Genomic DNA, 23433 nt, shown 5'->3' with positions numbered 1-23433 from the left:
GAACAGAGAGATTCATGGGCATGTCACAGCAAACGGAACTGGATGCGTCTCCCATTAGTTTGTGTTGTGATTATGGCTGGCTCAGTGAAGAAAATGCTCATGAATGTGACAATAATGAAATAAGTGGGCCCCCTAATGTGGATACATCTATTGGAGCTGAAGATACAGATGGTAGTGAGATGGTTCATGCGGAATGGAGGGGACTTTTTACAGGAGTGGGCCAACGTTTTCCTAGTACAGATGTATTTTGGGTGTCTGCATACAAGTTTGCACTTGCAAACAAGTTTGTGGCCAAGTATGTGAGGAATAACAAGGAATTCATGTCAATGAGGTGTAAAGTTGAGGGTTGTCCATGGAAGCTATGCGTAAATCATGTGGGGAAGAGTTGTGATGTGCTATGAGTGACGACATTTATAAACTGGCATGTTCATTCTGCCCAAGATAGCATGGACGTGATGCATAGTGGAAGAGCTAGTTTGAACTCATGAATAATAATTGATGAGATGAGGGATCATGTAGACAAGTGCACTTCTGAGATAAGAAAGAAGTTGAAACGAGAGTATGAGATTGGTCTAATATACAAACAGGCTTATAGAGTAAGAGAGAAGTCATTGGAAGACATATATGGCAGACCTGAACAATCGTACATGCTCATACTATGGGTATGCGAAAGGATAAAAGAAACGGATGAAAAATCCGTGGCTGAATGGATTGCTATTGGGAATTGGTTTGAGCGTGTTTTCATTGCCTACGGGTCATGTATTGAGGGTTTCTTGGGTGGCACGAGGCATATTATGTATGTTGATGGAACTCACTTAAGCGGACCATACAAGGGGACAATGTTGTCAGCTTTAGCTTATGATGTAGATAACGAGTTGCTGCTATTTGCAATTGTAATTGTCAAGGAAGAAACACTAGATGAATGGACGTGGTTTTTCTATATGATAAAAAAAATCCTGGGTTCTGTAAAAGTAACGATTGTATCAGATCGACACAATGCTATCATCGGAGGAGTGGCATCAATCTTTGGGGGTCAAAGGCATGCCTTTTGTTATGGACACATCAAGGAGAATTTTAGTTTAGAAGTTATGAAAATGAATAAGGGGCAAACAAGGACAAATGGCTGATCAAAGGAGGATGCACTATATTTATTGGATAAAATTGCATATGCAAGGACGAATGAGAAATTTGAGGCAGCAATGGATGACATGAGATCCTTTTCTCCAAGGCTATTTGATTGGCTTATTCGTCATGGGGATGTAGATAGGTGGGCTAAAAGCAAGTTCCCATATGAAAGATGGGACAATATTACAAGTAATATAGCAGAATCGTTCAATGCATGGATGGTCGATGAGAGAAAGCATACTGTACCCCAATTGATCTATGAGCATCGAGATAAAGTTGCAAGAAAGCTGCATGCCTCCTATGTGGCTATGACCAAATAGAAGAATTGCGTTGGTCCAAATATAGAGAGTAAGGTGTTGGATTATGGTGGCTGGGTCTGACCATATGTATGCTAAAAATTATGGTGGGGGAAGAGTGAAGGTGACAACATCACGTGGAGACCATCGGGTTGATCTTAGACTACACCAATGCAGTTGCAGATCTTGGCAAATGACGGGGATCCCTTGTTCCCATGCTTATGCTGCCATCAAGATTGTGCACGGTAATGTTTATGATTATGTTGATAATTGCTATAAAAAGTCATCACAAGAAAAGATTTATGCTCGCATTATGATTCTTGTGGTAACAACAGATATGCCTCACCCAAATGACTACTATAGAATAGAAAATATTAGTGAGCAAGTTTTCTTGCTACCTCCCATTACATCTCGACCACCAGGAAGACCAAAAGCAAACAGGAATGAATCACAGTTCCAGAACAAATAGATATACTAATGTGGAAGATGCCACCAACCTGGACACACAAGGAGGAATTGCAGAAATCCTAACCCATCATGAAGTTTCGAGTACAGTGGGGATGGATCATTTTTTGGTGTACATAGTTGTATGCTCTGCCCTTGTCAACTTTTTTGGGACTGGGGTTGTAGTTAGGAGCTAGATGGAGACATTTTTTTGTAAATAAGCTGATAGAAATTTCAATGATAAGGGAGCATTAAGTGTTGCTAGTATCTTAATGTCCACTTGTTGTTGAATACATGAAAGGAAGTTACTGTTATGGGGATGTTAGCTTTTGTTAATGGTGCATTAGTTGTTGTCATTTTTAAATTTGTTCTAGTCATTGGCAGTGATGCTATCAATATAAGCTGACAGTTGATGTTAAACTGATGTTATATAATCTGATCAGGTTATCCTTATCATTATCGTTGTCATATTCGGATCATTTGTTGTCATTTTTAAATTTGTTCTGGTCATTGGCAGTGATGCTATTAGTATAAGCTGACAGTTGATGTTAAACTGATGTTATATAATCAGATCAGGTTATCCTTATCATTATCGTTGTTATATTCACTTCACTTGGTATCATTTTCTGTTAGATACCAACAGGATATATTGAAGTAAAATTGAGTGACCTGAATAAAAAATGGAAACCAATAGCACATGTCCAATGGGGTTGTTGTTGTTAGGATTATAGTTTTGATGATAACAAGTCAGAATTTCAGGGTTAAGTATTTTGATCGATCACGTGATCGAGCAATCAGTTATCGCTAAGGTTTCAGATAAATGATCAAGTATAAATCGGGTCTATAGTAGTCTTTTTGATCTAAGAACTATTCGATGAATAATTTATCGATAAAATGATCGATAATCGCTAGCGTAAATATCACATAAGACTTTGGGAAATTATCGATAAGCTGATCGATAATATCAGGTAAACAATCGAGTTACTGATAAGAGACCCAAATCTGAAGTGTATTTATCGATCAAGTTATCGATAAATCAGTCATCAATAACGACTTCGATAAAAGGTAACACTCTCTACATGTTCTGCACATTAGTTCTGTTACAAGTTTATCGATCATATTTTCGATCATTTGTTTATCGATTACGTGCTCGAACTTTATGCTCTAACTCTCTGAATGCAGGTGATCAAATTCACTGATAGATCGATAACTTTATTGATCACAAAATTATCGATCACATGATCGATAATCAATGTCCTTATCTACTCTTACTCAGTTCTGCTACAGCTAAATTATCGATAACATTATCGATAACTTTAACTTATTTGCTTAACAAAAGTTTTCACATAACGTGATCGATAAAGAGTCTAAGAATTGACATATTCGCATTAAGTTATGGTGAACGAATGTTCGATCAAGTTATCGATCACTGGTTTTTCGATAATATGATCGATCATCCAATTCCATGAAAATCATGTTTTTCACAAAAGGTGATCGATAACCAGTTTCCTTGCCTTACAGGATTAATCTTCTCTTCATAATTTATTCGATCATTTGTTCGAATATTCATTGTTCGATTAAATGTTCGATCTTTTCAGATAGCCTGTGTTCTTCATTGAATATATATACCCATGGCTTATCGATAACATTATGCATTATATATTTATCGATAAGATGTTCGATCATCAATGACTGAAGCTTCATTTCAATAACATTTAAATTATCGATAATCTGTTCGATCAATTATGTGATCGATCACTTTTTCGATCATGCAATGATTTCCTATTTCTATGATAATTCTTAAAGTCAATGATCCAACACTTGATCGATAATTTTAGTGATCTACTTCGAAAAGTCTTCATTCTGGTTATCGATAACTTGATCTATCATCAAGTAATCGATCACTTTTTCGATCAAACTAAACCAGAATGACATTTTGTTCTTCTTACTGATAAATGATTTCGGCACAAATCCTTGAATGATAGATTAGCTTTCTGTCTGTATTCAAGATTTAAGCACTCACCACAAAACTCTCATATGTTCTAAGTTTGAAATATGCAGATTAATGAAAAAACGAGTGCAACGGCTCTTCAACGGGATTACGTAGACTACGACCTACAGTGTCAGAAACTCAGACGCATTAATGGCGGAGCCGTTAAAACCAGTGAAACACGCAAACGAAGTCACAACGGCTAGAAGCCTTCCGTCTAACGGCTATTTAACGAGATCAACTATAAAAGGCGCGAAGAGGCATTAATGAAGAGATTGAATACCCGAACTACCACCTGCGATTATTTAGTTACGCATTCAATACTCTGTTTTTACGATACTATTGAGCATCAGTGATTATCATTGAATTCACTCTGTAAGAGAGCCATTCACTACTTTCTTTAAAAACTTGAGAGACACTCAAGAGTGTGGACTCTTGAGAGGGGTTGTATCCTTACGGGAGTAAGGGGGAGTGATTGAGCGATTCAATTACTGTACCGAGGCACCAAGAGCCCTGTCGATCTTGGAAGATAGTGAAATACTCAGAGGTGTTCTGGGGACTGGAAGTAGGTCACGTGGATTAGACCGAACCAGTATAAATCTTGTGTCTCCTCTCTGCGGTTAAAATTCTCCTTACTCTGACTCTCTGTTTTTATTTAATACTTGCACGCTTTTAGTTTTAAGTTTTTGTAACTCACCCAATTCACCCCCCTCTTGGGTGAGATTGTTTCTAACATTTGGTATCAGAGCAGGTCTCTTCACTAAGGATTTAACAGTCCGAAGAGAGATCAAATGGCAGGATTTGGAGATAGCGTGTTACCGGAAGGATGCTCAACATCTAAACCGCCAGGCTTCAGTGGAGAAAATTATACGTTCTGGAAAATGAGGATGAAAATCTTCATTAAGGCCACAGAGTATGGATTGTGGGACGTAATAGAACACGGCAACTATGTCCCGATGAACACAATAGATGGCCAGCAAGTACCCAAGAGTTCCACGGAGTTCAACGAGGAAGATAAGAAGCTGGTAACTCTAAACGACAAAGCGATCAACATACTCACGTGTGCGCTTAGTCAGAGGGAATACTTCAGAGTCTCAAGTCTGGAAACCGCGAAGGAAATGTGGGAGGCTCTGGAGATAGCTCATGAAGGAACCACCGGTGTAAAACAGAGTCGAATCAACACTCTCACTACCGAATTCGAGTTATTCAGAATGAAGGAAGGAGAGAGTATCCGAGATATGGAAGTCAGATTCTCACATCTCATAAATCACCTCACTGCACTTGGGAAGAAATATAGTCAAGAAGATCAAGTGAGGAAAATTCTGAGCGGTCTCACAAAAGAATGGGAACCGAAAGTAACAGCTATTGAAGAAACCAAAGGAGAATCCATTGGTTCGGTTGCAGCACTATTCGGGAGTCTTGCTGAGTATGAGAGCAAGCAAAAATACAAAAAGGAGATGAACGAGAAAAACCGGAAAGGCATCGCTCTTAAAACTCAAGTGAGCGAGGATGAAAATGAAGATGATCTTGATGATGATGAAATGGGCCTTATAGTCAAGAGGTTCAAGAAATTCTACAAAAACAGAACCGGAAAGAAGTTTCAGCCGAAACGCAAAATTTCCTCATATCCGAACGAATCAAAGGATCCAATCATTTGCTTCGAATGTAAGAAGCCAGGACATATCAAGGCGGAATGTCCCCAACTCTCCAGAGCAAAGGATAAAGAAAAGAAGAAAGAAAGATTCAGAAAGAAGAAAGCCTTCGTCACATCAATCTGGGGAGACAGCTCCTCCGATGAAGAAGAAGAAAGTGACGATGAAGAGACAGCTAATATCTGTCTAGTGGCCCAAGAAAACGAGGACTCAGAAACAGACGAGGTAATAATTTCTGAACCATCTTATGATGAATTGCAGTCCGAATACAATGCTTTACACTTAGAATTAGTAAGAATTGCAAAAGAGTTAGTTAATTCTAAGAAAAGGATAAAGTTTTTAGAAGATCAACAATCAAAGGTTGAAGTCAATACTGACTCGACCTTGACTTGCAAAAGTTGTGAAAAGAATGAAAGAAAGATTGAAGATCTAACCAGAACCTTAGAAAAATTCACTAAAGGAAGCGAAATGCTTAAGGTGATTCTAGGAGCTCAACGATGCTCTATGGACAAGACTGGTATAGGATACGATCCAACCCAAGATAAATCGAAAGGAAAGAAAAAGAGTAGTGGTAGATCATATCTTACATATTTTAGAAATTCTGTGCATTCCTCAAATCCTTTTGCACTTTGTTCTTATTGCAACCGTAAAGGCCATTCAACTTCTTCTTGTTACTATAAGAAGAAAGGAGACTACGGAACATTAAAATGGGTGCCCAAAGGTACTTATGCACCAAAAATAACTCATACTAACCAGAAAGGACCCAAGAAGGTATGGGTACCTAAAACATGATTGTAATTTTTGCAGGTATGTCTCAAGGCATCCAGAACAAATAAATGGTATATAGACAGCGGATGTTCCAGACACATGACAGGTGACACTGAGAAGTTTACATCACTCAAACCAAAAGATGGAGGAAAAGTAAGCTTCGGAGGAAACCAATCGGGAAAAATTGCTGGAATCGGAGAAATCGGAAGTAGTATAGGCATGAAGGTCGAAGACGTGTACTACGTGGAAGGTCTGTGTCATAATCTCTTAAGCGTCAGTCAGAGTGCGGACAAAAACAACTGGGTGATCTTTGATTCTGAAGAGTGCTTAATCATAAGCAAAGATGATCTACCTTGAAGAAAGAAGAATTGAATACGAAGCTGAGAGCTCCGAGGGACGGTAACTGTTATACACTTCAATTTGATTCTAAAACCTCTGAAAACTGTTTTATTAGTAAAAAGGAGGAAAGTTGGATTTGGCACAAACGACTTGCACATGTCAACATGAATCAACTTTCAAAATTAATAAAAAGGGATCTAGTTGTTGGTTTACCAAAAATCCAGTATGAACGCGATGATGTTTGTGATGCTTGTCAAAAAGGTAAACAAACAAAATCTTCATTTAAATCAAAAAAGATAGTTTCAACTGAAAGACCTCTCCAAATGATTCACATGGACTTGGTTGGTCCATCTAGAGTAAAAAGCTTCGGGGGAAATCTTTATACTCTTGTAATAGTTGATGACTATTCAAGGTTTACCTGGACGTTGTTTCTTTCCTCTAAAGATGAAACTTTTAATGCTTTCATTGTTTTTGCCAAAAAGGTCCAAAATGAGAAAGGTATATCTATTGTGTCTATCAGGTCAGATCACGGAGGAGAATTTGAAAACAACGAATTCGCAGACTATTGTGAGGAACATGGAATTGACCACAACTTTTCTGCACCAAGGACTCCTCAACAAAACGGAGTAGTTGAACGAAAAAATAGAGTACTCACGGAGATGGCTAGAGCAATGCTAAATGAGAAAGGGTCTCACAAGTTTTCTGGGCAGAAGCAATGAGCACAGCCTGCTATATTTCAAATAGAGCCTACATCAGAACACTGCTCGGGAAGACTCCATATGAATTGTACAAGGGAAGAAAACCCAATTTGTCACACCTAAGGATCTTTGGAAGCAGATGCTATATCCACAACAACAACAAAGAAAACCTGGGTAAATTCGATCCTAAAGCTGATGAGGGTTTGTTTCTTGGCTACTCTAATCGTAGTAAAGCATATAGAATTTTCAATAAACGAACCTTTACAATAGAAGAATCAATTCATGTGGTGTTTGCAGAAACTGAAACTATTTCGAAACCTGTAGATGATGATGCTGAAATCGTTCAAAATTTTCAAAAACTAGATTTGAACAAAAACTCGAACAAATTATTTTCAGAAACCGTTTCAGAAAACAGGGATGTTTTAAACGATCCCTCTTTACAAGAAAATCTAGAGCAGCCAAAGGCATGGAGACACAACCGAGATCATCCTCTGGATCAAGTCATCGGTAAAGTCAATGAAGGGGTCAAAACCCGGAGACAAATTGTCAATGAAGTTCTTTTCTCTGCTTTCATTTCTCACATTGAGCCCTCTAATATTGACGAAGCACTATCAGATGAATTCTGGATAGCTGCGATGCAGGAAGAACTTAATCAATTTGAGAGAAATCAAGTTTGGGAACTGGTACCCAGACCAGAAGACCATCCGGTCATTGGCACCAAATGGGTATTCAAAAACAAGCTCGATGAATCAGCTCAGATTGTCAGAAACAAAGCCAGATTAGTAGCAAAAGGCTATAATCAAGAAGAGGGAATCGATTATGAAGAAACGTATGCTCCTGTAGCTAGATTGGAAGCCATACGAGTTCTTTTGGCTTTTGCTTGCATCAAAGATTTCAAACTATTTCAAATGGATGTTAAAAGTGCATTTCTGAACGGTTATATATCCGAAGAGGTGTTTATCGAACAACCTCCCGGTTTTGAAAATTCAAATTTTCCAAATCATGTTTACAAACTTAAAAAGGCTTTGTATGGTTTGAAACAAGCGCCCAGAGCCTGGTATGAACGACTTAGCCACTTCCTTATAGAAAAAGGATTCGAAAGAGGTAAAGTGGATGCCACACTTTTCATTAAAAGAAATAGGAAAGATCTTTTGATTGTTCAAATATATGTAGATGATATTATTTTCGGTGCTACTAACGAAGATCTCTGTAGAGAATTTGCTAAGCTTATGCAGGGAGAATTCGAGATGTCTATGATGGGAGAATTAAACTTCTTTCTGGGATTACAAATCAAACAAAAGAAGAACGGTATATTTATCTCCCAGACGAAATATGTAAAGGAGTTGCTGAAGAAATTCGGAATGGAGAATGCTAAAAGTGTAAAGACTCCAATGAGCTCAACCTGTTCGCTTGATATAGACGAGGACGGGAAAGACATAAATCTAACAAGATATAGAGGGATGATCGGTTCCTTACTATACCTTACTGCAAGTAGACCAGATATTCAGTTCAGTGTTGGAATGTGTGCGAGATATCAGTCAGCTCCAAAGGAGTCGCATGAAGAAGCCGTGAAACGGATACTCAGATATCTTGTAGGAACTCAAAATTTAGGAATCTGGTATCCAAAAAGAGGAACCGAATATTTAATGGGATACTCAGACGCCGATCACGGTGGATATAAAACAGACAGAAAAAGCACCAGTGGACAATGTCAATTCTTCGGAGGATGTCTTGTCTCATGGTCAAGCAAAAAGCAAAACACCGTGGCAATCTCCTCTACTGAATCAGAATATGTAGCCACTGCCTGCTGTTGTGCTCAGATCTTATGGCTAAAACAACAAATACAAGATCTAGGAATCAACTTACGTGAGATTCCAATCTTATGTGATAATACGAGCACGATAAGTCTGTCCAAGAATCCAGTTCATCATGCTCGAACCAAACACATTGATGTCGACATCACTTTATTCGTGATCATGTTCAAAAGAAAGATGTAAAAGTTGAATTCATCCCCACTGAATATCAGATAGCCGACATCTTCACAAAACCACTAGACCAACAGAAGTTCAGCTACTTCAGAGGAGAATTGGGAATGGTAAATCCCAATGAATTGTAAGAAATTTCATACTATCTCTCAAGATTAAATGTTTAAATTTATTGTTTTGATGATAAAATAACTAACTTAAGCATCGGAGTATGTAGAAATTTGTTTTGCAGGAAGCTCTGTTTCGATGAAGAAAAACAGAGGTAAACAGAGTATGAGATTATCGATCAATTGATCGATAATCATGAAGGCAAGTGGGAGATAATTTATCGAACAACTGATCGATAAATTCACTTTGTAAAGAAAGGGAATTGCTCCAACACTACAATTATCGATAACGTGATCGATAAAATAAATATCGATCAGAACATCGATCAAGAGCCTCAAGGTTCCGAGACTCATCCGTCAAATTTGGTAAGCATTGATCGATAAGCTGACCGATAAGCTTAATTATCGAACAAATATTCGAAAAATTACATCAGGTACGCATTTCTTTTTACTTATTTTATCGATAATATGTTCGATAAATGCATGATCGATAACGTAATCGATAAAACTGATCTTTGTTCAAGTGTTCTTCATAATTATCGAACACGTGATCGATCAAGTGTTGATCGATAACTTAATCGATAATTTCAAGAACTATAACGGTACTGTTCTGAAATCCATCCGTCAGTTTTTCGAACCCTAACTCGAACATTTCCCGTCCCCTGCTCTTCGCAACGGTCGATTTTCACCACTATCTTAAATTCTTCCACCGTTACACCGATCGAATCCTTCTCTGCTGCATTCCCAACCTTCACCCACCTCAAACTCACCGATTAATCTGTCAAAAACTCGCTCAGCACCTCCGAAATGGCTCGGGTGAAGCAACCGAACGTGGAAAAGGGAGAAGCACCGGAGAAACAGCCTCAATCGAGCGACACCACTGCCTCGGGAACTCGAAAGCGCTACAGACCGAAGGTGAGGGAGGAATCAACGAAGAAGAGAGCTACTCTGAAAATCCGGGAAAGTCGGACCGAAGAACAACCGGCCTCTCTCAGAAAGTCTCCCCGGTCCAAATCAAAGCTACCGATTGTGACTGAGGAATCGGAGACCGAGTCAGATGATGGGGTCTCAGTTCAGAAAGCCGTGGAATCAGCCTTGAATATCTCTGTCCCCAAGCAACCGAGAAAGAAGAAACAGAGGGCAAGTGAAGGAGTCGCTCGGGAAATCCCTTCTGTAGGTATACCCACTGAATTTTCTGAGTTATTATCTGGCAATCTCGATAATGAAGTTAATATAGCAAAGTATAAGGCCGATTTTGCCAATAGAAAATTCTGTCCTGTGGTATCTGTTGATTTAGAGGGTCTGAGGAAAAGTAAACAGATTGAGCTTGATTTAAGTGACCCACTGCAGCATTATTCGAATTGGTTAATTATTGGTGGTGAATACTGTCCCGAAGTGGTTAAAAGATTCTACTGTAATATGGAATCAGTAGAAAAATATGATGATAAAGACAATCTCATAGAAAATTGTCTGAAAGTTACACTGAGAGGCAGAGCTTTTAAAATAACCAGTGCCAAAATAAATGAACTGCTAGGGACTCAAGATTTTGTGCGAGGTGGTGACATGAATGAAGTAAAGGCCTATAGAATCTTAATGCAGAACAGTGATTATCCCGGTGAGCTGAATTTCCCACCTAAGCAGATGTGTGACTTCTATAGGATCATCCATTACATCTATTCTAGGTGTATGGTAAACAAATCCGGTAGCTTCTCACATCTCACTCAGGATGATTATCTTCTACTAGCCCGGATTATTAGTGGGGAAAAGATTAACATTGGGGATCTTATTTACTCTGAGATGAAGGACTTTGTTCTTAACAAGTCCAGATCAACCCCAATTCCCTATCCTCAGCTGGCCACTATTTCCTTCAGGCACATAACATTGCTCCTTTTGAGCCTGGGGAAATCAAGACTAAGGTTCCTAGTTTTGGCCTCACTCAACTCCACAAAATGAGGATTTCTGTTCCCTTTACACCATCACAGAAAGTATCTCAAAAGGATAAGGGAAAGCAACCTGCTGCTAGTACATCTCGGACCCAGGATGAAGCTGAATCCACTGCTGCCCCATCTCATACCCCTGGTCCATCTTTTATGGAGAGATCCCTCAGGGAAATGTTTCAGGCTGAGCTTCGGGCATTTGAGACCAGAGTCTACTCCACTGCCAGAGATTATGGGGAAGTTTCTGACCGGAAGTTTGATGGCATCTCTAAGATTCTGGATCTTCACCAACAAGCTATGGTGGTTTTGGAAAGAGAAGTCACCGAGAGGTTTAATTCAGTGGACAAGGAACTCCAAGAGCTTAAAGGCTTAGTTACCTCTCTCTGCCAGCACTTCACTCCACCTAGCACAAGCTTCAGCTATGAGGATCTCCTCTTCCATCCTCCCTCTCCACCACACCCTGAGCCTGCACCTCCTTCCTCTCCTTTACCCACTTCTCCTATTTCCACCACTTCTCCTTCTGTTCCATCTACTTCTACTTCTGTCCCTACGACTCTTGCTCTTATCACTGTACCCCAACCTGTTCACTCCCTCCATTTTCCATCTATTTCTCCACTTTTTCCTCTTCCTCCTCTCCCTATTTCCCTAACCTTTCCCTCGGTTCCTACCCCTTCTGATGCTGACAAAAAGGGGGAGAAGAAAACTGATGATACTTCGTAGATTATATGGCTTTATGAGTTGCTTTTTGTTATCTGACTTTATATGGCTTTGGTTCTATGTCATGACTTTATATTTTTTTTTTTTTGTTATCTCCTTTATGTATCTGGATAGTGTTTTTATCGATAATGTGTTCTTAATATTTATCTGTCCCTTTTTCATGCTTTTTGAGAATATGAAACTGGTTGATGTTCTCTCTGATAAATAATTCATAACCTGTGTTTTGTCATCATCAAAAAGGGGGAGAATGTTAGGATTATAGTTTTGATGATAACAAGTCAGAATTTCAGGGTTAAGTATTTTGATCGATCACGTGATCGAGCAATCAGTTATCGCTAAGGTTTCAGATAAATGATCAAGTATAAATCGGGTCTATAGTAGTCTTTTTGATCCAAGAACTATTCGATGAATAATTTATCGATAAAATGATCGATAATCGCTAGCGTAAATATCACATAAGACTTTGGGAAATTATCGATAAGCTGATCGATAATATCAGGTAAACAATCGAGTTACTGATAAGAGACCCAAATCTGAAGTGTATTTATCGATCAAGTTATCGATAAATCAGTCATCAATAACGACTTCGATAAAAGGTAACACTCTCTACATGTTCTGCACATTAGTTCTGTTACAAGTTTATCGATCATATTTTCGATCATTTGTTTATCGATTACGTGCTCGAACTTTATGCTCTAACTCTCTGAATGCAGGTGATCAAATTCACTGATAGATCGATAACTTTATTGATCACAAAATTATCGATCACATGATCGATAATCAATGTCCTTATCTACTCTTACTCAGTTCTGCTACAGCTAAATTATCGATAACATTATCGATAACTTTAACTTATTTGCTTAACAAAAGTTTTCACATAACGTGATCGATAAAGAGTCTAAGAATTGACATATTCGCATTAAGTTATGGTGAACGAATGTTCGATCAAGTTATCGATCACTGGTTTTTCGATAATATGATCGATCATCCAATTCCATGAAAATCATGTTTTTCACAAAAGGTGATCGATAACCAGTTTCCTTGCCTTACAGGATTAATCTTCTCTTCATAATTTATTCGATCATTTGTTCGAATATTCATTGTTCGATTAAATGTTCGATCTTTTCAGATAGCCTGTGTTCTTCATTGAATATATATACCCATGGCTTATCGATAACATTATGCATTATATATTTATCGATAAGATGTTCGATCATCAATGACTGAAGCTTCATTTCAATAACATTTAAATTATCGATAATCTGTTCGATCAATTATGTGATCGATCACTTTTTCGATCATGCAATGATTTCCTATTTCTATGATAATTCTTAAAGTCAATGATCCAACACTTGATCGATAATTTTAGTGATCTACTTCGAAAAGTCTTCATTCTGGTTATCGATAACTTGATCTATCATCAAGTAATCGATCACTTTTTCGATCAAACTAAACCAGAATGACATTTTGTTCTTCTTACTGATAAATGATTTCGGCACAAATCCTTGAATGATAGATTAGCTTTCTGTCTGTATTCAAGATTTAAGCACTCACCACAAAACTCTCATATGTTCTAAGTTTGAAATATGCAGATTAATGAAAAAACGAGTGCAACGGCTCTTCAACGGGATTACGTAGACTACGACCTACAGTGTCAGAAACTCAGACGCATTAATGGCGGAGCCGTTAAAACCAGTGAAACACGCAAACGAAGTCACAACGGCTAGAAGCCTTCCGTCTAACGGCTATTTAACGAGATCAACTATAAAAGGCGCGAAGAGGCATTAATGAAGAGATTGAATACCCGAACTACCACCTGCGATTATTTAGTTACGCATTCAATACTCTGTTTTTACGATACTATTGAGCATCAGTGATTATCATTGAATTCACTCTGTAAGAGAGCCATTCACTACTTTCTTTAAAAACTTGAGAGACACTCAAGAGTGTGGACTCTTGAGAGGGGTTGTATCCTTACGGGAGTAAGGGGGAGTGATTGAGCGATTCAATTACTGTACCGAGGCACCAAGAGCCCTGTCGATCTTGGAAGATAGTGAAATACTCAGAGGTGTTCTGGGGACTGGAAGTAGGTCACGTGGATTAGACCGAACCAGTATAAATCTTGTGTCTCCTCTCTGCGGTTAAAATTCTCCTTACTCTGACTCTCTGTTTTTATTTAATACTTGCACGCATTTAGTTTTAAGTTTTTGTAACTCACCCAATTCACCCCCCTCTTGGGTGAGATTGTTTCTAACAGTTGTTATCATCTGTTTTGGTGTGGTTAAACTCAAATTCATTCATGTCACTAGGGAATAAATTGGCATCATGGATCTCAACAATCATAAATTTATGGACACCAATCTTTATTAACCATAACAATACACAGTAAATTTTTGGTCAGCCTACAATGCACATTACATACAGCAATCTAACAGAGGAAAGTGAATTATGAGCCTAACATTGAGACACCTAAGACCGACACCTTTTCTTGGATTTTGTGCTCTTGGTTCGTTGTGGTTGTCGAATAAGGGCCAATGCCTCGTCACATTTTTCATTCTGTTCATGATTCACCAACCACCATGTCAGGTCATGATGAAAGCCAGCAACTTCTTCCTCTGTGTAGGTAAGGGTCACACCAAGTTCCCATCTTCTCAACCACATCATGCAGTGCACCCCGCAATCCCTCTTATGGACACAACAATATCAACACAGTTAGTTAACACATCTGACATGTGCATTTACCATACAGAATTCAAATTTGACAAACTGACAGGTTATTCTACCGGGGAACTTCTGCAAATGTCATGGGAGACATTGACTTTTTCCCAACCAATCCTAGCTTGACCAAGTCCAGTATAATATTAAACCTCATCCTCTGCAAAAAAATTCAGGACCAACATAGAAAGTTTAATGATTTTACAAGTTCAAAAAATAGGGTAAAGATAATGAGTTTTTTCTTACACAGTCATCCACAGCCATTTCCACTGGGTCTTTGATGACAACCTTCTTCTTCTTCTTCTTTCTGTCCTTGCTTCCGAAATGGTCCCTCATGGACTCTAATATGTGGAAATCCAATGTGTTGGGTTGAATGGCAACGTAAAACTAGTGTTGGCCAACAAGAATCAGACCAATTATGAAATCACATTCAGCTAAGTTGTAGCCAAGAAACTAAGGAAGAAAGAGCTTCTTATATTTTTGGACTTTCCAGGTTCGATCATGTGCTATCATGTTCTGCATGACATGAAATTGTTAAGCCATTAACAGACAGCAAGTCATTTCCAATTCAATTACTGTCATTGGTATTTGCATTCGGAATTATGTAATCTCACCATGAAATCCACATCGAAAATATGCCTCTTCCCTGGCCCCAACTCTGCCTTCATGTCCTCCATCACTGCCTTGCACACCAAATTAAGCACCTATAGAAGACAAGTGAAAATGTCATTCTAATACAATAATCTCAACCAAACATTATCAAACATAATCATGGGTGCAGGGACAGAGCATTCTAAAATACCCTGTTATTTACTCTGTTCACTCTACCAAGGGAAAACAGTTGTTGTCGATCTATATCTTCATCAAACATTTTGATGACAGTCCTACAAATATTGTCAGATGTCAGTGACAGAAAGTACGGTGTTGGGGACATCATCACTTGTCATCCCCATGTATTTTATTATCATTTTCAATTCTATTGCTGTCATTGTCAGGGCACACGGTGTCATTTAAAAACAAAAGGCTAGCCAGGGATATACTTACATCTTTCCCTCTTCCTCTCCCTTGGGTCTACGGGATATTAAAGTGAAAAAAATGTCCCTTTCCTCCTTTGGCCTCTTCGTCTTTGGAGCTACCTTGAATTCCATCCACGGAGATTTAATTGTGGAACTCTTTGCCCTTGTTGACCTCCTAAGGTCAATCGATTTTTCAGGCCCTCCTTCCTCCCCACTGTCACTACTCACCCATTCGCAATCCAACAGCAAAGGAACATTGGTAGGGTTCATTGTCAGTACATGTGTATCTTCCTCACCCTCATCATCTAAATCACGAACCTCCTTATCATTATCTTCCGCCTCTTCAACCACATAATCATGACTGACTTCCATGTCATCATGGTCATCTTCCTCCTCATCAACCACATGACCTCCTTCCTTGTCATCATGGTCATCCTCCTCCTCATCCTCATTGTCGTCATCATCACCTCCATGACCATCACGGTGACCCTCATCTTCTACCTCCTCAACCATGTAATCATCACTGACTTTCCTGTCATGAAGGTCATGTTCGTCTTCATCCTCATCCTCATCCTTCTCATCATCTACTTTGCTGGTTTCATCCTCATCAAGTTCCTCATCTCTGCTTCCCGCTGCAACCTCTCTTGCAATCTCCTCCACCATTCAGTCAACATCATCAGCTTCTTTAGTATTGTTACCACCTGCATCACCAACTGTTTCATCCCCTTCTTTAGGAGTGGCATTCTCATTCCCCATCCCCTTAATTTTGGCGTTCAATCCAATCTACAGTTTGAGTAGCTCATCATCAAGAGCCTTCATTAACGCCCTCTGGCTTTCTTCAAGCTTCTTAACAAAACGAGCCCTCAACTCCTTCAATGCTTGCATACACAGTAAATGAAGATATCAAAAAAATTGATCACTGTTATCGAATGCCAGTATCTCACTGGTCATTTGTAAATAAAGTCTTGTCATCTCAAGTATCAACCTTGCTAATAGACTGACTTAAACCTAGGTCACGTATATTTTCTAAGTTCCCACATACCGGATCTAAAGACTGCAGAATTGGACTGTCCTCACGTCCTGCTAAGTAAACCTCGCTACCACTGCTTCCATGCAATATTCCCATGCTGCTACCTCTCTCTTTCTCCACCCTTTCCTTTATCTTCTCCTTGGTCCAATATTCAATGGGGCTTGTTGAACCCCGGTCAACAGACAATCCTAGTGGGAAATGCTCAGCAAAATACAGCTGCAAAACCAAATAAAGATAGGTCACACTTCTGCAACAATAACATAAAACAAAAGTATAGTGAACCATAAGAAAAATATTAACTTACCAGAGCAAATAAAGACACCCTCCAATATTGCAGGTTCCTTTCTTCTTCTTTTTTGTCATCTTCACAAAGTCTCCCATTTCCTTCCACAGGTTCTTGATTATGTATGTTGACCAATCATATTTCCCAAACCCATCCATTGTGTGACGCATTACTTTCAACAAACGTATATGTATAGTTGTGCTTGACCCAGGACATAAAAAAGCTCCAATTGTATAAAGCATAAATAGGAACTCAAAATTGTCGTTTTCTTTCCTAGATAATATCATCTTCAGTATTTGGGTAAATAGAACCTTCCAATAAGTGTCCTTCAACCTCTTGTATTCCAGGTCATCCTCACTAACGTCAGATTTCACTTCCTCCCCACTGTCAGGTACACCTAGAAACTCATGAGCATCTTTTACCTCAATTGCCTGCCCTTGCCCCCTAATGGTAAAAAAATGCGTTGGTAGGTCATAGCATCTCAACAATGACACAAGTAGATCACGTGGAAGTTGCTTCACATTCACATTAAGCAAGTTCCCAAATCCCATCCTCTTAACTTTCTGCCTTAACCGCTTGTTCTTCTTCACATACTCAGCCAATAATAGAAATCCGGGCAATGAGCACCAGGTGTACAAGGAAACATCATACTTCTTCTTCTCACCTTTCTGTGGCTTCATTTTCTTTGCCCTCTTATTATACCTATCTGTCTCTTCGTCACTTAGGGCCCTCCATGCCTTCCCCACTTTAATTTTTTCTTCTCTTATGTTTTTACACTTCTCCCATCGTTTTGCCATATACTCCCTTCTGAACAACATAAGCTCATTGTGGACTCCTTTGCTTGTGGACCCTTCCCCTTCTTCCAACACCATCTCGTATAGTTCTGTAAAGTCATCAAGGTACCATCATTAAATTATAATTTTTATACATATACTAAATATCTAGTTCTTTCTAGATTTGTTATGGTCATTTCCAGTTCCTTCATTGTCATTTACAACATTGCCATTACAGACCGACATTAAGGATGCCACTATGAATATGGTCGTTTCCAGTTAATTTATTGTCATTACCAATATGCCTATTACAGACTAACAATAAGGTCATTACTATGAATATGGTCATTTTCAATTAATTCATTGTCATTACCAATATGGCCATTACAGTCTAACAATAAGGTCATTACTATGAATATGGTCATTTCAAGTTCCTTCATAGTCATTTACTAGTATGGTATTGTTATTTCCAGTCTATTCATATAATCTTTCTAGTCAATTAGACAGTAAAGTCATTACTATGAAGATGGTCATTTTAGGTTCCTTCATAGTCATTTACCAGTATGTTATTGTCATTTCCAGTTTGTTCATATAATCTTTCTAGTCAATCAGACAATTTTCCTATTGATTTGAAAACCCATTTTTCCCTAACGGTATAGTTCTCAACTTCATTATAAAAAACAAAATAGCTTGCCACAGAGACTCAGCATAAACCCTTAATCGCCATTCCTGTCATTCACAAACTTCATCGCGTCATATCTAAATATTGCCTAATCATTGCTTCCCAGACTCACCCAGAAACGTCAACCACAACACAAAACTTAAATGCCTAAACTTACCTCAGTGAAATGCTGTTGATGCTTGTTAACTGCAATGGTGAATCACCGTGTGCCAACCTTCATCTTTCCACACAATCAGTCAGACGCGACCACGTTCACCCTTCGAACAGCACACCCTTCCACTTCCAACTCCTCTGCTCTCTTACGCACACACTATTTCAGGGTCGTCAATTGTCCAACTTGCCGGCATTTTTAGGGCAACAATGGGGATGGTGGAAGCGAGAAACCGAGAAGCACAACTGGGCAGTGCACGAGTGTTCGCACCTCTCTCTCTCTCCGCTTTCAAATGCTGACTGACAGAAGGGTTGTTTGGTAATTGCCCAACATTTGCTTAATCCCAAATCAAGCAACACTTCCTTATCTGGTAATACATTTGCTTAGCTTCCCATTTTAGTATTTTATAATTTCAGGTTTCATTATGTGTCATTTTCCCTAAACTTTTTCCCCTTTTATTTTATTACATCCTTTTGCTTTCCATACATCAGTCGTTGCAGTTAAATATTGAGTAACACTGTTTTCATTAGCCTGTTAAGCGCTAAATCTGACCGAACACTCTTTCTCTCCCCTTCTTTCAATGCCTAACATCATATCCTTGCACACTATACTCTCGACTTGCAAATGATAATGCATAGTTGCTTCGAGGAGCTGCTTCATGGTGGAAGCGACTCCAATCTCTAGCAAGGGACGATTGATGATGTGGTCAAGGAGATCTAGGAGCTCGCAGAGCTAGAGAACACCGGAGGAAATCACCGTTGTCGAAGACGTAAAAAATCTGAAGAATATATGAGGATATGGGGAAGAGAGCCATGTACTTGAGTTCATTTTAGAGGCAGTTGTGATGGAGGGAATCGATGAGAAGGCGCTCCTCGATGAATTTGCAAGCAAATAGAGATGGGGTGAAAGGAGTAGAAGACGGTGCCGAACCCACCATGACCAGTCTCTACGCATAACTGTAACCGTCCTTTTAGTACTTGGAGTGATTAGCACTTTTGTTAAGTAAAAGACACTTTTGTTAAGTAAAAGGCTATGTCTGGCTCTGTCTCAAACACAAAAAATAGAGGCCCTTAAAACTTCAATGGAACACTAACAGTTCTCACTTGAAGAGTGATGAGTGAGTAACTAGCAAGTGAATAGATCTAGTTAGCAAGCCACAAATTTGATAGGGTACAGCTCTTTTGACCTCACTAATATTACACACACATGAACAGAGAGAGAGTGAGTAATCATTGTTGTAAACAGATTTGGTTTAGTTTGTTAGCTGTAGCTAACAAGTAGGGAGGTTTGTGTGAATATTTTTTGTGGAGAGTGTCACATCTAGCATTATGATAATTAGAGATAAGAAATATTCTCAAATTATTGAGGATTAAAAATAATAAGAAAAAGTCAAAGAATTTTGGTGGAAAATAATTACAGTAATTTTCCAAGCCAATTATAGGAAATTGACTAATTAAAGAAAATTGGTCAAATGTAAATAAGGAAAAATATTTTCGAGCCATGGAAAATTAAGGAAAAATAGGGATAATATCCTTTGAGAGTTATATGAAATTATAAAGTTGGTTTTATGACCAAATTACCCTTAGAGAAATTATAAGAGAATTTGAGAGTGATTTAAGCTAATTGAGGGATTTTATTTGGAAAATTCCAAATAAATATTTTCAGAGGAATAAAATTCCAAGAAAATTCCTATGAGATCCCAAGGAATTATAAGGAATTATGGAATTAAATGGAAACCTCAAGTGTCCAAGATTTTTCCAAATAAATGTGAAAAGTGAAAAAATCCCTAAAGAGAAGAAAATTAATTTTCCTTTTATTTAAATATTAGAAAATTAATTTTGAGACAAAGAGGGAAATTTGGGAAGATAATAATGAGGAGAATAAATTAAGGATTTGACAGAAAATAATTACAGAGACTAAGTTACTGTAATTATAGAAAAGAAGTTAAACTCAGAGCCTAAAGTATACCGATAAAGCAAGATTGGTGTCTTGCAAATCCAAGGGATCCTATTGAGCCATGTGTCAAGCTCTTGAAGGAGAAGATTTGAATTAGCCAAGTGTCATTCCATAAATGGAGAGGATTTTGACTTTAGTAATTAATTTCATTTGGAATTATGTTAATTAGAAAAGAGGAATCAAGACTTAGTAGGGTAATGACACTTGGACTATCATTAAAGAGGGTGGTTGAGATATTTTGAGCCAACTAATCAGCTCTTCCCTCCCCATTTTCAGGCCCATATTTCGTGCAAGGGAGGAAGTGGAAGAAAAAGAGAGAGTTTGAGAGAAAACAAGAAGAAAGGGAGCACCTTTGGTCATTCAAGCAAATTGTAAGGTTAGATCTTGGTACTAGAGGTGTTCTTACTTTGTTTTCTTTCATTTTTATGGTTTAAAATCCGTCTCTTCCCTCTCTTAATGCGGACCAAACTGATTAATAAAAAGGGGAAAGAAGTTTTGATCATAACACTTGCTAAGGCACAACAACACAAGCTAGATCCTAGTGTTGACAAGTGAGTTTAAGTGATTTTAAAGCATTTTTCATGGTTGTTGTGTGTGAGACTTATTTTTGGCCAAGTGAAGAATGGATCCTAGGATGAGCTTTTCATTGTTTTAAGGCTTCCAATGATGAAAAGTGTTAGACTAGAAGAAACAAGTGTTGGAAGCTTAAAAGCAAAGCTGAAAATTTAGGTCAAAATCTCTAGTGGTTTGGTCAAGGTGTGGCTGGAAGAAGAAGCAAATTTATTTCATAAATCTAAGCCCATTTTTGGAATCTACATGAAAATCCATGTAGGAACAAGTTAAGGAGTGATTTTTAGGGTTAAAGAGAACCAAATCTAAAACTAGTGAACAAAGGAGGGAACTTTATGGTTCAAGAATCATTTTGATGTATGTTCTTGCTTTTTCATGGTTGGATAATGATTCTTCCTGCCATTTTTGTTGGATCACATGGTTAGGGTTTGATATTTGCCAAGGGGAAGAGGAGAAGGAAGAAAGGCTAAGACTTTTGGAACAAGGTAGTAAGTTAAACCTAGCTACTACCACTAACTAGCATTGTTGATTATTCTATGGTTAATTACTATTATTGTGGTTGAGCTTTCTTGATTGTTATGTGGCTGCTCTTTATAGTATCTTGCTTTGGCCTTTGCATGTTTGAGTTTACCAAATGATAAGCATATCAGTTCACCAATAGTAGCTAATATGATCATGCATAATAATGATGCTAGCTTGGTGTTATAGTTGGTTAATTTGCTACTAGGATTTTCAAAAATCTCATCCCCCAAAAATAATGTAACATTTTAGGACCTGAATCCTCCAAGGGGAAGCTGCAGATTGAAGGTTGATTTGTGGAGTTTAGCCACAAAATTTCGTGATAATATTTTGGTCATGTACATATTAAACTAACAGTGCTGGAAGTATACTGACCCTGATTGGTTCACGCAACTTTTTGATTATGTTCCTGAACATTTAAATTGGAAAATTCAGTATGATGAAAGATGACATCCTGAGCTTCAAATCGATAGCTAATATGTTAAAAATGGCCCAGTATACGATTTATAATGATTTTTCAAAGTTAATGGTCAGAATCTGGACATCAGGGTTTTTGGCAAATGGACAGTGTTGTTTTCTCAAAAACCTGACGCTTTCTCATAAAGAATTGGACAATAAGATTATTTTTCCTTGAAATAGGACTTAAAGAGCTTTAAGTAGAATTTTGAACCACCCCAATTGGATTTTATAAAATAAGTATGAATTTTGAAGTTGGACCAGAAAAACTGGATTTTTACCCGATAAACAGTAAAAATCCGAAAACTTAGCGTTTTATGGTAAAAAGTGAGTCCAAGACCATCCAATGTGGTCAAAAAAATGATTTTGAAAGGAACCTAAGTCAATATTATAGTAAGGTGTGACAGAGAGGATAGAGTATCAAAAGATTTTACTTGACAGAAAAACAAAAGCAATAAACCAATATTGAAAACAAAAGCATGTAAAAGTGACATCCGCTAAAGTCTTCTAAACTCCATCCATCATTATATTTTAGCCAGAAAAAAAGTCAGAGAGGGTCCCTAACTTTGCAACGAGGAAGGAAAGGTTTTTATGGAGAGGTTGGAAGGGGATCATAAGAATGATTGTGAAGAAAGAGCAGAGCTTCATCAAACATGTTTGGCTAGTGGAAATTTTTAACATTGTTAATCAAATCTAACAGTAAGGACTAAGGAATATTGCTATAAAAGTTAAAGGAGCTAATAAAAAAAAAAAAAATTCTAGAGACCTGATTTAAATTGAACAAAATTACAAGGATTTCAAATTCATTTTTCAAAAAAAAAAAACACTTACTTTCAGCAATTGCAATGATCTCCTAGAATTATTTTTTTGGGAGAATTAGAGAGAAGGACTAATAAAGAGTAATATTTATGAGAGAGGATCATAAAAATTAAAATTAGTTAAAAGGACCAAATATTCCAATATAAATCTAAAAATACCATATTGTCTCTCTCCAAACCTTCTATTTCTCTAATATTCCCTCCTACATTTTATTTTTAAAACTAATACGAATTATTAAATTTACAAAATTAAACTTGATTTTTCTTAAAGCTTACAAACTGTGCAAAAATTAATTTAAAAAAAATGCAAACATTGTCCAGTGATGTGAAAATTAATTTTCTTTATAAAAAGTAAAATTTTATTTTCAAAAATATCCCAGATTTTAATTGAAAATAAAAGTTATAT

The 23433-nt window shown here is 37.8% G+C and overlaps 1 protein-coding gene across 1 annotated transcript; it reads right to left on the bottom strand.

Annotated features, from left to right (window-relative positions):
* Positions 1-14527: 14527 nt before the first annotated feature.
* LOC114749397 (RNA polymerase II subunit 5-mediating protein homolog) lies at positions 14528-16452 on the bottom strand. Its single transcript, XM_028937903.1, has 7 exons — positions 16200-16452; positions 15818-16130; positions 15576-15657; positions 15388-15477; positions 15020-15160; positions 14850-14933; positions 14528-14743 (listed from the first exon to the last, which is right to left on the bottom strand). The coding sequence occupies exons 1-7, from the start codon at positions 16450-16452 to the stop codon at positions 14528-14530; spliced, it is 1179 nt and encodes a 392-aa protein (XP_028793736.1).
* Between the last annotated feature and the right edge of the window lie 6981 nt (positions 16453-23433).

Source organism: Neltuma alba, unplaced genomic scaffold (assembly GCF_004799145.2).
Source record: "Neltuma alba isolate B1F8T4 unplaced genomic scaffold, ASM479914v2 tig00006028_pilon, whole genome shotgun sequence".
In the NCBI taxonomy this organism is placed as follows: domain Eukaryota; kingdom Viridiplantae; phylum Streptophyta; class Magnoliopsida; order Fabales; family Fabaceae; genus Neltuma; species Neltuma alba.
This window is presented reverse-complemented; position numbering and strand designations above follow the sequence as displayed.

Excerpts from the sequence above, each read along its gene's own strand:
- LOC114749397 (XM_028937903.1), bottom strand. The coding sequence starts at position 16,452 with ATGGTGGAGGAGATTGCAAGAGAGGTTGCAGCGGGAAGCAGAGATGAG. Across the intron at positions 15,161-15,387 it reads TTTTCGATGTGGATTTCATG|TTTTACGTTGCCATTCAACC; the intron begins GTGAGATTACAT and ends GGCCAACACTAG. Across the intron at positions 14,744-14,849 it reads CTCCCATGACATTTGCAGAA|AGGGATTGCGGGGTGCACTG; the intron begins GTTCCCCGGTAG and ends TGTGTCCATAAG.